Genomic DNA, 13,131 nt, shown 5'->3' with positions numbered 1-13,131 from the left:
TCTACCTTCCTTCCTTCTCCACTTCCCCTCCCCAAGTAATGAAGTCATAGACATGTTCCTGTACTAAGAAACCCCCTAGGCTGAATACGCTTAAATATGGCTAGTGAGCTAGCTTAAGCTCCTCGTCTAGTGGCATCTAGCGTCATGTAGATCCGTCGATCTAGGCTAGTTGCCATGCATATTCGGTAGCTAGTGCGATTTGATCAGCAGACGCGTTCTTTGGAAAACCTTCGATGAAGGTTAAAAGATTTGGTATCTTGTGGTAGCTTGCTAGCTGAGTTCCTCGTTGGCATGGATTATGAGAAGAGGATCCTTGTATACGGAACACGAGGCTTGGTTTTTCGACGTCCTTTGGATTAAAGATCATCATGAAGAAAACAAGGCCCTAGGCAATTCTTCGCCACTCACTGAATGTTTTCGATGCTCGGATATTTTTCTTTTTTCGCTTATTATACAATTTCTGTAAAATTTAATCTACAAACGTGAAATGAATGTCCAAATACTCATCCAATGACAATCGTGCAAATACACTAACCCTTACTATTTGCTTGCTACTCCAAAGTGATGCTCAATTTCCTTTGGTCTCTCCGCCAAGGCCGTACCTCTTTGAATATCCTCACTTCTCCTGCGGACATCGACATTTCTCTTCCCCCAAGATTTTGGGCTACTGCCTATGAACCCACCTGAGCTTCGTCTCTTTTCTCTCATATTCCGTAGATATCTTGTGGCTTCACCCTCTACTGGGACGGATTTCTTTCCGTCATCACCTTTTACCCTTCCCAAAAGGCTTGATGTGCTTGAGTTTGAGGTATTTCTGTAATGCGACGGTCCTCTGTCTTCGAGTGAAGAGGTACTATCCAAACCACCATAACCTGAATCTCGAGTTGGTGGCCTTTCATATGTTTGTTGATGTGTAATTGGTTTTCTCGGAAATGATGCCGAATACACATCGTTCAGCTCACGAGCATGCACTGAGTCCGAGGTCGAAAGACCATCGTACAGCTTCTTCTCGCGCAGTTTTGCCATGTTAGTATCTATATGATCAACGCTGTTATATTCAGCTGCTTGCGCGCGCTCAAGATCACAAAGTTCCTTAATCGTCCTCTCCTTCCGTGGAGGCGAGTTTGGTGTTTTCGTTGCGATATGTTCCTTTCCAGCAGGTACGTGATTCCAGTACATAGGTGTTGTCAGACCCGCCTTGTAAGCACCAGTTGCACGAACAGGAGGATGCCTCCACCAAGTTTCCTTGCGTGGGAAACCCTCTGCAGTAATGTACTCTCGCTCCATGACTTTTACTGGCTCATCAGGCACATGAGACCATTGTATCTGGCCTTTCGAGTTTGGCTGAAAGTGTATTGTGTAATTTGTATTTGGTAGTTCAGGCTCTACCCCAAACAATGGTGAATCAAAGGCATCTTCAGCAGGAGCTGGTGGGTGCTGAACAATGGACCAACTTGGGGAATAAGACCCTGTGACCGTGTAATGGTGCACCATAGACTCCGGTATTTTAATCAGCGTATCTCCATCATCACCGTAAACGTAATGTTTGGCAGGTAAGATCTCGGTATCAATGACAGGAAGAACTCGATGATAGTAGTGATGTTGATGAATCTCTCGGGTGATTTCTCTCGTTATGACCTCGTGTTGTGTAGGTAAAACATATTCATGAGTGACAGCTAATGAGAACAATAAATCAGCTCCTGCTATTGTTCGATAGAGATTCTGCAAAAAAAAAAAAAAAAAAAAAAAAAACAAAAACAAATTTTTGGGCGCACAAAGAATGGTGAAGCAGGTGAATTTAGCAGTGAGGGGTTTGAGTTTTAAGGATAAAAGTTCGTTTGACCTTGAACTTCAACGAGCAAGAAGGGGTTGTATGTACCAGGTGCAACTGTTTCGTGTGTAGTAGTATCCATGGTATTGGTAAGATCCACTACACCTTCAAGGCTGATGGGCTCCGCCCTCTCTTCGCCCAGATAAGACTCCTTTACTGGTGATGATGTCTGCTTCTGTCCATTTGCAATTGGAAACTGGGCGCCTTTGATATGCATGTCATCTTCACCGACTGCATTCTCGGTTCTGTCGTCGCTAGGGAAAATAGAATACTTTGGTGGTGATGGGATCGTTCGAGGGGTTCTCTCTAGGACCTTACTAGAAACACCATCACTTGAAGACAAATTGTGGTTTTGTCTTATTGACGTGGGAGTAGAGGTTGGATTAGAAGTGCCTCGATCCTGCACCGATTCAGTTCGTAATGTGTCTTTCATTGTGGACAAATTGGTTGGTTTGATGCTATGCTTCGCGATGCGATACTGGTCGAATTGTATGTAATTGTGTAAATACAGATGCTCGAAGACGAGTTTCTCGGATTAGCCCACTGAAGGCCATCGCTCGGACAGCGAAGACGAAAAAATCCACTTTCGCATGAGGGACAATCTTTCTAGATCGTCTTCATGATGAAGATCAAAGTTACTAAGCAGCACTATCAGAGATATGTCATCTATATTGTGGCAAGTACATATTAGCGGAGTAAAACACCCTCTAGTAAGTCTAAGGCCATCCTTAGTCGAGAATCGACAAGAGAACGGAGAGACTTCGACACAGCTTGGATGTGGAATGAAGCTTTTTGTTGTGTGACTGTGTCGTCATCTCTAGGAATGGAACCCCGAGTCTAGAACCTCCAAACCTTTCAGTTTCAGCCACATCGTAATGTATTAGAAAATAGAATAGTTCAGATCAGATTGAGAGTTCTCCATAGCCAAATTTAACCTTCTCCATATATTCTCACTCTGCTAGTCATTGTATAATTTCTAGAAGTATCCCGTCCACCTTTCATATTGTCGTAGGCATCAGATATCGATATATCAAGGATTCGGCACAACTAACTGCGTAGCTTTCTTACAAACTTGTTTGGCTAGTGATCTTTTGCGAAGCAGTAGACTTCTTCATGTCGCAGAAAAGTAGGATCTCGTCGTAGATCCAGAGGATGTTCATGGAAAGGACTTCATCCCACGCCTAGATATAACCATCCAGATGGAGCCCCTTTTGGGTCTGCTCTCAAGTATTCTTTCGATTCCGCGATGTCTCGATGACCCTGGAGGTGTGGAAGCTCTTGTTGATGAGTCCTGTTCGATATTTTCGTTGCCTCTATTCATTTCTCCATTGTTATCCTCGGCCTTAAATGCTTGGCCAGTTTTGCTACATCATCGACCTAGAAGTTGTGTGCGAGTCCGAGAGTTGGAGATTTTGCTAATGGCATTTCTCTTAATCCGTGAGTCTGATTTTTCGATGACGTTTTGAAGATCCTATGTTTTGATTCTGGAAGCCATTGATTAGGCCAGCCAGCATGTCTCGGATCAAGTCGCGGCGTTTCGGAGATATGTTTCCGGTGGGGGATCTTCGAAATGCTTGTGTGTGATCTTTATCTGCTCAACCAACCCCTTTTTCCTCATGTAACAAAAGAACACAGTTTTGATATATATATATATATATCACAATTCTATATTACAAGATGAATGGAATACTTTTCATTTAAGATGCAAAACACCACATAAACACGTCAAAATTTGCAGTCAATCTGCTGCTGCTGCCCTACAGAATAATCTCAATTCCAACTACCAGCAAGAGGAATATTATGCTTGATTCCTCTAGCATGCCAATTAGGTAAAGCTCTACACAAATCTGGAATAGTTTTAGCATAGTTGCATTGATGTTTGATATGCATTAGCAAGTCATTAGACAGTTCAACAGGTACCTGACCCCTTGCAAAAGATTTTAGCTAGTACTTTACATTTACTTGAAGAATAATGATCTCAAATTCCTTGTCTTTGACTGTCCCCATCTTGAATGAGCTCGAGGTTCATAGGAGTAGAAATCTTTAATCCATTGAATTATTGGCATTCCTGAACTTTAGGTGACAAGGAACAAAAGATCCTAACAAGTAGATTTCAGCCACTCGTACACATTCTTTATATCTACCATTTGCTCTTTGGATGAGATATAATAAAGCTCCTTACAACTTAAAAAACAACAAATACATGTGATCAGCCACATTACTACCGCGGAGTCCATTTTCCCGTGTTCGGGAAAATCCGATGGCCGGGCACAATGATGCAACTTTTGAGTTTCCCATTAAATCGATGATGGCAGAATCCAAAGAACCATGCATGGCATTCGACATTCAACACTCCCGCAACTGAATGTACTCGTGAATCGGTCTTGATTTTTGAGCGTCTGTTATAATTCCAAACTTCAAAGTACCAAATCAATGTGACCTGTACTTGTAAATCGGTACACTTATCATGTAATGTAGGAGTCACAGCTAGCAATTCGACCTTCTTAAGGGAATTCAGATTTGATTAAGTTTCTAGGCACAGGAGTCAATTGCGATGTTCAAGGAGTGATTCCTCAATTCGCCTATGACGGTGGATAGTAATCAGTTGGTTCCTGCCATTTCTACTTGCCCAAGAATCAACCAAGGGCCCATTCTTGGGCCAGTGCCAAATCCAAAGATGCCAATAAAGTTGTGTGGGCTTTATCGGAGAAATACATACCAATGACCTATTATTGGACGAGAATCTGGGAAGTTCATAGTATGATTTCAAAGTGGAGATAATGTGCGTAAGTGTGCCATTAGACCTTACGGCACATATTCTCAGTCTTTGTCTCTCATGTAAAAGATTACATTGGGATTCCAAATGAATCTCCGCTGGTCGGTCTAGCCTAGTCTCATCGTTGATGCACTGCCACTTGGTAATGACTTTCTTCGATCTCAGGAAACCAAGGATATGAAAGATACAGCTTTTAGAATCTGGAAAGACCAACTACCTAGTTGATGATGTAGGGCAGCGTGCGGGGCAACAAGAGCTACCACCTTAGAGCTCCTCGAGACTATAAGTGGTGAACATTCCTCCCAATTCATTTTGGTCTTCATCAAAACACACAACAAACGACAATCAACACTTTTCTTCTTAATTTAAACTTATACCCACAATTCACCACAATTCTTTCATAAACAACCCATTTAATCAAAATGGATCGTGCCAAGGCAGCCGTCAGTGATTTCCTCTCCAAGGACGGAAAGCATGACACTACAGTTCATGAGGTATGAGTGCTTACCCCTTAATCCACATTCTAGGGAAATCCTAATGACATTTTGCAGACTGTCAACCCAGCCGTTCAAAACGAGAAAGTAATCAAGACACAACACGAGGAAGCAACCACAGCTGTTGACCGTGAGATTCATCAAGATCATCACCACACTTCAGTTCAACCTATCAAAGATCATGAAGTCCTTCCTGAGCAACATTCCCATAAACTTGGAGCTGTGGAGCACCGTAACATCCAGCACGGAAGCGATGCTCAGGTCAAGGATCGCCTGGCCGCTGAACAAGCTCAATTCAAAAACACCAGATCTGTAGGAGAAACTCAACATACTGCCTCGCAAGGTGGCACCGTTGCTGGTGAACATGTTCATCACCATGTGCATGAGACCATCCAGCCAGTTATCCAAAAGGAGACTGTTCAACCATCCGTCGTCCACACCACCATTCCAGTTCACGAAGTTCACCAAAACGAGCCTAAGCACCACACAGCTACCTCTCTCCCAGCTGTCAGTATGGATGAATTCAGACACCAGGGAGGCGCTCTTGGAGGGCGTGAGGAGCGTACTGATGCTTTCAAAGGCGAGCCAAAATCCGTAGGGGGCACTCTTGGAGGCGCTGGCGCTAGAGGCACTACTTCTTTGACTGAAAACGGTGCTCATGGACATCACTCTGGCTCACACACTGGCTCTCACACCGGTGCTACTGGTGCTGGTATCGGCTCGGCCACCGCTGGCAATGTCCACCACACCACCTCCAACACCTCTACCGAGTCTCATAAGAAGCCTAGCTTGATGGATAAAATTAACCCAAAGATTGATGCCGACGGTGACGGAAAGGCCGGCTTCATGAAATAGATGCTCTTTGTAACTGTCCCTAATATCCTCCCAAGTATTCCAATTGTTTTTCGCTAGCACCATACTGTATATAGATACGATGACCACGAGATAATTAATTAAGCATGAATTTTGATGCCCTTTCAAAGTATTGCAATAATCCCATCTTGTGATGATTTCAATTAACGCGTCTTGTGGTTATGAGCTTGTGAAGCCTTCCACGTATTGTGACAAATTTTAACGCATCTTGGTGAACTGGTTGAGAGTCAAGATTTCCCATAGAACAGGATGGAACTACGTAACTCGGTTGGTCCTCGGCATTTTTCGATTATGTAAGCTTCCTTTCATTTCTTTTGTCGTTCAACAACACAACCAATCTCAGCAGAAGCTATCGTACGAGGAGGAAAGCCCTCCCAAATACCGAACATCAAGTTCCTAGACACTCAAGGTCCTGTTTTCTATTTTTATCAATCGTCTCGGGTCAACCGTTATTTGAATCACATGATTAAGCATTTGCACAGAGAAAACATCTCGGGATTTGAAATTCTGCAAGCAATGCAACGTCGAATGCATCATTTATCAACTTGCAGGAGTGCCTGGGTTTTCTTTACTATGTTCCATTCTGTCTTATTGGCCTTTCGAACATGAATCATAGATTGGTTTAACAAACGCCGGTTAGGATGCCAACTAGTGCTGAGATTTGGTAACATTTGCCTCAATGATCTAAGAGATTGCTCTGAACTTTCCGTGCTGTCGTATGATCATGCTTGTCGGTGTCTCCACATCGGAATGGACCGCTTGGTGGTCTTCACGCAAAATCAGAAATGCGGGGAGAAGTTGTACTACATACCGAGCATCCGCCGATAGTCAACATGTAGCAAGCTCAAACGGCTAATCTTCTGGAATTGAAGATTTTGTGTCGAGCATCTTCGATCAGAGCAGCTTCACTCTATATCGTGTTATATATCCGAGATCTTAGCAAGTTGCAAGACATGGTGCATACGACATGGGCTATACTTCTACCCCTCACCCTTCCAGGCCCTCCTACATGTTGCCGTTGTGAAATCGAGGCGGGATTTGAACTAATCGTATGACATGATTGAGATACGTGAAATCACGAATTCCACTCTCCAATGTATTGATGATAACCATTGAATTAGCTGTATAAAGACTTGACTTCCTCCATGTAATTCTCCTCTTCACCACACAATCTTCTCATCATTTCAAACTCACGATCAACAATCAACGCCAACCATACCAAACATCAAAATGCCTGCTCAAATCAAAAAGTACAAGGCTGCAGCTGTCCAAGCTGAACCCGGATGGTTCGATCTTGAGTTGTCTGTAAAGAAAACTATCCATTGGATCAACGAGGCCGGCAAAGCAGGCTGCAAACTTGTTGCATTTCCTGAAGTTTGTAAGCATATCCACTCCTGATTTGGCTCATCACATTTGACTCACGCACTGTTAGGGATTCCTGGCTATCCATACTGGGCATGGAAGGTCAATTATCAACAATCTCTTCCTATGATCAAAGCCTACCGCGAGAACAGTCTCCCGTCTGATTCGGATGAGATGCGCCGAATTCGTGAAGCTGCCCGTGAGAATGCTATATACGTCTCATTAGGATACAGTGAAATTGATTTCGCATCTCTTTACATCTCCCAAGTCCTCATATCACCTACTGGAGAAGTTCTCAACCACCGAAGAAAGATTAAGCCTACCCATGTTGAGAAGCTTATTTATGGTGATGGATCAGGTGATACCTTCAAGAGTGTCGTTCAGACAGACATTGGAAGAGTAGGACAGTTAAACTGCTGGGAGAATATGAACCCATTTTTGAAGGCAATGAATGTCTCCGAGGGAGAACAGGTAACACTATATTCTTCAAATGCTTCCATAACCCATTTCTCACAATTCATCAGGTCCACATTGCCGGCTGGCCAATTTACCCACACGAGGAAACTCGTACTCCTTTAGACCCATGGACTAATGTCAGCAACCCCAACTCCGATATTGTTTCTCCAGCCTACGCCATTGAAACTGGAACTTACGTCCTCGCACCATTCCAACGTATTTCCAAGGAAGGTGTAGACAAGAACACCCCACCTGGAGTCGAGCGTGAGGATCCAAACATCTACAACGGCAACAGCAGAATCTTCGGACCTGACGGTCAACTCCTCAGCAAGGCCGATGAAGACTTTGAGGGACTGATGTTCGTTGAGGTAAGATCGGCAGCCTTTTACTCATTCAAGAAACCAATCTGACAATATTCCAGATCGATCTTGATCAATCACACCTTCCAAAGGCTCTCGGAGACTTTGGTGGTCATTACATGAGACCTGACCTCATCCGTCTCCTCGTTGACACACGCCGCAAGGAACTTATCACCGAGGCAGACCAAGATGGTGGAATTGGTACTTACAACACCCAAGATCGTGTTGGACTTAACAGACCTCTTGATGCTCCTAAAATTGATGGTCCAAGCGGGGTTAGCAAGCAAGTGCTTTCCAAGAAGGCTTCTCCCAAAGCCTAAATATCTATTTATGTTCTTAGCCTTTTGATTGTGAGGATGATACCTGCTTTAATAGCATTCACCCACTATCAAGAATATTACGCTGTATGTTTAGGAAAAGTTGTATATTAGTCTCATCTCATTTCATGCGCTCATATGAATTGTTGGTACTGGCCGATTTCGCTTGACCATTAGCACTTGAAAGGCATTAATAGTCAAATTTTGGTAAATTTTGACACCTCTTAGAAACCTTTTCTTCCTCAAGTCATTTAATCATAAGGTATACAAAGCTACCCAGGACACCCAAAAGTCTGGTATGTTCTTGCCATATGAGACTAGTCATTGAGCTGCCACATTTTATGTCTTTGTCCTGTCGTATTTCAATTGGAAGCAGCCTACAACATTCACCATGGGACAAAGGAACTCACCTTACCTTGTTCATCCTACAACGCCTAGGTACCGTATAACTCCTGCAATTGTTCAATTCATCTCTTTGAACACCAAAGATTATTTGATCCATTATCAACACCTTCAAGCATAACCTTCTTTGGACAAAAAAGAATCATCATAGGATATCGATGACATTCACCGTTCATGAAAATCCAAAAAATGTCAGATTACAATTTCGACCACTCAGATATAACTCAGGTGCAGATCCAGCATCTCCAACGCAATCCACTCGAAGCTTGCCAGCGTGAAAATGCCTCTCTTCATATCAGGTTGGAAACTTTTAACCGCATGCTCCTTGAAGCTAAAGAGGAGTCCGAAACAAGGTTAAATCGTATTAAAAAGGTGAGAGATGAAAGAAATGCGGCTTTTAATGAGGGAGAAAAGTATGCGAGGAGAGAGATTGAAGTGGAGATGGGGATTTTGAAGAAAGAGCGGCATGACGCGGAGATGAAGGGTAAGAAATTGGAGGAGAACGAGGCAAAAACCCAGGAGATGATCAAGGAGCTGGAGCTGGAATTAGAAGAATTGAGGAAGGGAACGGGTGCAGTGGAAGGAGTGGACGTAGGGTTGATGAATTCTTTGAGGGAGGAGAGGGATAGATATGAAGAGGAGCTCAATGAGGCAAAAGAGGTTATCATGGGAAAGGAACTTCATATACAGCATTTGAAGGAGGAAACAAGGAATGTGTCGGCTAATGCAGCTGATACCCCTCCTGTGGAGAGTGCGCGGATACAGGCTCTTACAGATCAACTTCATGCATTGATGGCAGAGAGGGATGATATAAGACAACAGCTGGAGATTGTGACGGAAAATCTCGTGGGTGGTACGCCAACGGAGCTTACGACTAAAAAAGAAAAGTCAAAGACTACATTAGGCAAGGATAAAGAGCCGGAGATTAAGAGTTTCAGCCTTGGTACAGAGCCAAGTAAGGCCAACTTCCATGCTAAGAGGAAGAGCTTACATGTACCCTCTCCTCTAAGACAATCTACCACTCCCGAATCAGAAGAAGATGAAAGTGATGGACAGCGAGAGAACAAAGAAGATGAAAAAGTTGATGAGGAAGAGGAAAGATTAAAGCAAAGTATCGAAACTGATGAAAAGGATGCAGTAATGGGAGATCAGCCACAAGACAGAGAATTCCTTTCACAACGACTACTTATTACTCGAATCAAAAAGCTCGAGAAAAGGAATATGCATCTTGAACGCAGTTACGACAAGTCTCACGTAATTCTTGCAATCCTCAGCCTTACTCCCGTCCACTTCGAAGCATTTCGTCAACGCAAAGAGAGTAAGAGGAAAGAAGGTCTGGTATTGCTTGATATCATGAGTAAGGAACGCAATTTTTTAAGGAACCAGAATCGAAAACTCGAAAAACAACTGCAGTTATTGGCTGATCTTCGACGTGAGAAAATGGGAGAAGACACGGGAGACGTACAGGACTTTATACTCATGCAAGATCGATATGATGCAAAAGAGGAATCTACGAAGTTATATAAAATATCATACGAGAAGGCGGAATACGCCATGAAGGATATGATAGAGGATGGCGCCAACGTGGATGCTAATGAAGTTTTAGAGTTACGTAAGGAGAGAGATCTTCTTGTGAAGCGAAACGAGGAGTTGGAAGAGGAAATTAATGGCCCATTGGGATTGAGGGAACAATTGGCCTTTAGTGTTGCCGAAGATACAGAAGATATTGACATGGCCACTCAATTAACACGAGTCAAGGCTGAGCTCGAATGCCGCACAAAGGAGAGAGATGCAGCTATTGAAGAGTCCAAAGTGGGAGAAAATCTCACATCTATCAAAGAACTAATGGATCAGTTTTCTGAGAATCTCGAAGCTGATATTGACCTGATTGAGGAGAAAGATGAACAAGACAAGGAAGTGGCAAAGAAATATCGTCAATGTCAGCGTGAATTAAGCGACGAGAAAGAAAAGGTCAAATCTCTCGAGAAGTTTATAGAGGATAAGTATATGGAATACGAAAACCTTGCCGGCAATGTGCATGATGATTCTCTCAGTGCAAGATTGGCTCGAACATTGATCGAACTCTATCAGACGAAGCGGAAATTGATGGAAAGAACAATACAGAGGAATAGTCTTATCATGAGCGCTGTGGCATATTTAGCGACTGTCTTAGGGGAAAATGAGACGTTGCAGCAGAAAATATACATCCTCCAAAAACATCCAAACCACGATCCTCGAATACCTTTCAAAGACATCAATTTGGAAAATGAGCAGATGATCATCACACTTCGAAAGGAGATTCATTCTGCTAGGGAAGATTTCTATAAGGCGGGATGTGAAGCCTATAAGGCGGACAAGAAGGCGAAGAGAGCGAAAGAAAGATTGGCCCAATATATTGAGATGTCTGCATTTGGACGAGAATCTCATCCCAGGGTCCAAGCTCTGAGGCATGATAGAGATAGAAGTCCTCCGGACCCCAATGCCACTGATCCGGAAGTTATTGAGCACTTGAAAACTCAGCTTAAAGACGCTGATGATTTGATGGATTTGATTGTTGCAAGGTACCGAGTTTTGGAGAATGAAAATGGAGAGCCGAATACTGAAAGGGTGGAGGTAGCGGAGAGGAGATTGGAGGAGTGCATGGATCTGGTGGATGGACCGTTAGGTCAAAAAGAGGCATTTGATAATCTCAAGGCGCTGTTGAGTGAGTCGAGGGAGGCGTTGAAGGTTAAAATGAATGAGTGGAATGAGAAGGATAAGGAGCGTGATTGGGCTGTTGAGAGCTTGGAGAAATTGCTGAAGGAGAGTGAAGAAAGGGAAGCGGCGCTCGCTGGGCTTCTACATGCCACACAAGAGGATATGAGGAGGGAAGGTAAACGGGCTGCTAAGGTCGCAGAAATTGAAGAAAAATTGGCCAGGAATGAACAAAGAATACAGGATCTACTTCGGGAGAGGGATGAGCATAAAGCCGAGGCTGATGGATTAGAGTCCTTTCTCCGGGCTAGCGAGACGCAGATGACCCAACTCGAAGAACATATCAGCAAGAGCGAAGAAAAACTCCGAGCCTTGCAACAGGAGAATGAGAATCAAAAAGCTGAAGCTGAGAGACTGGAAGATCTCCTCAAAGCTATTGAAACAAAAACAGCGGAATCTTTCACAACATTAAGAGACGAGGAGGAGGAGAAGTACCGAGGAGAGATCGAAAAATTACACCAAATTCTGCTATTGAAAGAAGAAGAAGATGAACAATTCCGCGAAGAAATTGAGAGAGTGCATGAGCTTCTTGATATGTCATTAACAACATCAAAACGATTGTCTGATCTCGAGACTGAAATCACAAGATGGAAAACTGTTGCCGAGGAAAGCATAAGAGAAATTGAGGAGCTGCAAAAGAAGTTAGAGGATTCAAAGGCAGAGGTTGAATTACTTCGTATAACGAATAATCAAAATTCAGAGACGCAAACAGAAGAGCCCATCGCCGCAGACATGGAAATACAAACAGATAGCCTTAGAATTGCGCAGTCTCCAGTCTCAACTTCCCCTGCTCCTCCAATTTCTGCGGTACCGGCACCTAAATCGAAGAAATCTAAAAAGAAAGCCGTCCAAAAGAAACCCATCACAAAGGAACCTCGAGACTCGAGATACCATCCCAGCAAAGGCCCAGGCTCCGAACCATCAGATGAAGAATTAGAAAGTCCAAAAGCGCCCAAACCACAAGCAAAACGAAACATCTTGCTTCAGCAAGAAATTGCTCGTCCGGCTCCATCCCCCTCCCCAGCTCCTTCTCTAACAATCAAACTTACGTCTAAAGCCCACGCAAACAAAAAGAAAGGGGAAAGGAAAGATAGAGGGGAACATGATCCGGCTTATAAGAATGAGGCCGGAGCGGAGTCTGAAGATGAAGAGATACCTCCAGCAGAGGTGGTGCAAGAGTCGCCGGTGGAAGATAAGGTGGAGGTGGATGGACCCAGGAGGAGTAGGAGGACGAGGAATCCGAATCCAGTTTATACAGGGGAAATCATTGTAGAAGAACTAGGGGTGGGGCAAAAGAGGAAAGCTGATGGGCGTGGGAATGATGAGAGGGGGCAAAAGAGGAAAGTGGTTGAGGGTGGAGATATTGGGAAAGGGAAGAGGAGTAAAAAATAGAATGGACAAGGTATTGTGGGTGAGGGTGGTTTTATTTGTTCTTGGATATTGATAGGTACTCGTCTTGGAAATGTACAATCGGATCATGTCGGTTTTTTTGTATGCTAAAGGATAT

At 43.6% G+C, this 13,131-nt stretch overlaps 5 protein-coding genes across 5 annotated transcripts; 4 read left to right on the top strand and 1 right to left on the bottom strand.

Annotated features, from left to right (window-relative positions):
* Window positions 1-540: 540 nt before the first annotated feature.
* On the bottom strand, window positions 541-2,264 carry SS1G_13757 (predicted protein; the record flags this gene model as incomplete). The annotated part of the gene is made up of 2 exons (XM_001585139.1): window positions 541-1,676; window positions 1,880-2,264. The coding sequence occupies 2 exons, from the start codon at window positions 2,262-2,264 to the stop codon at window positions 541-543; spliced, it is 1,521 nt and encodes a 506-aa protein (XP_001585189.1).
* Window positions 2,265-3,343: 1,079 nt separating this feature from the next.
* Window positions 3,344-4,196, top strand: SS1G_13756 (predicted protein; the record flags this gene model as incomplete). The annotated part of the gene is made up of 2 exons (XM_001585138.1): window positions 3,344-3,407; window positions 4,045-4,196. The coding sequence occupies 2 exons, from the start codon at window positions 3,344-3,346 to the stop codon at window positions 4,194-4,196; spliced, it is 216 nt and encodes a 71-aa protein (XP_001585188.1).
* Window positions 4,197-5,029: 833 nt separating this feature from the next.
* SS1G_13755 (hypothetical protein) lies at window positions 5,030-5,956 on the top strand (the record flags this gene model as incomplete). Its single annotated transcript, XM_001585137.1, has 2 exons — window positions 5,030-5,101; window positions 5,159-5,956. 2 exons carry the CDS (start codon window positions 5,030-5,032, stop codon window positions 5,954-5,956), a joined length of 870 nt encoding a protein of 289 aa, XP_001585187.1.
* Window positions 5,957-7,204: 1,248 nt separating this feature from the next.
* Window positions 7,205-8,471, top strand: SS1G_13754 (hypothetical protein; the record flags this gene model as incomplete). Its single annotated transcript, XM_001585136.1, has 4 exons — window positions 7,205-7,352; window positions 7,407-7,807; window positions 7,861-8,160; window positions 8,214-8,471. 4 exons carry the CDS (start codon window positions 7,205-7,207, stop codon window positions 8,469-8,471), a joined length of 1,107 nt encoding a protein of 368 aa, XP_001585186.1.
* Window positions 8,472-9,059: 588 nt separating this feature from the next.
* SS1G_13753 (predicted protein) lies at window positions 9,060-13,016 on the top strand (the record flags this gene model as incomplete). The annotated part of the gene is made up of 1 exon (XM_001585135.1): window positions 9,060-13,016. The coding sequence occupies one exon, from the start codon at window positions 9,060-9,062 to the stop codon at window positions 13,014-13,016; it is 3,957 nt and encodes a 1,318-aa protein (XP_001585185.1).
* Window positions 13,017-13,131: the final 115 nt, after the last annotated feature.

The sequence above is a fragment of the Sclerotinia sclerotiorum genome, genomic scaffold (genome assembly GCF_000146945.2).
Source record: "Sclerotinia sclerotiorum 1980 UF-70 scaffold_27 genomic scaffold, whole genome shotgun sequence".
Taxonomy (NCBI): domain Eukaryota; kingdom Fungi; phylum Ascomycota; class Leotiomycetes; order Helotiales; family Sclerotiniaceae; genus Sclerotinia; species Sclerotinia sclerotiorum.
The sequence above is the reverse complement of the archived record's forward strand: the minus strand, read 5'-3'. Positions and strand labels throughout refer to the sequence as shown.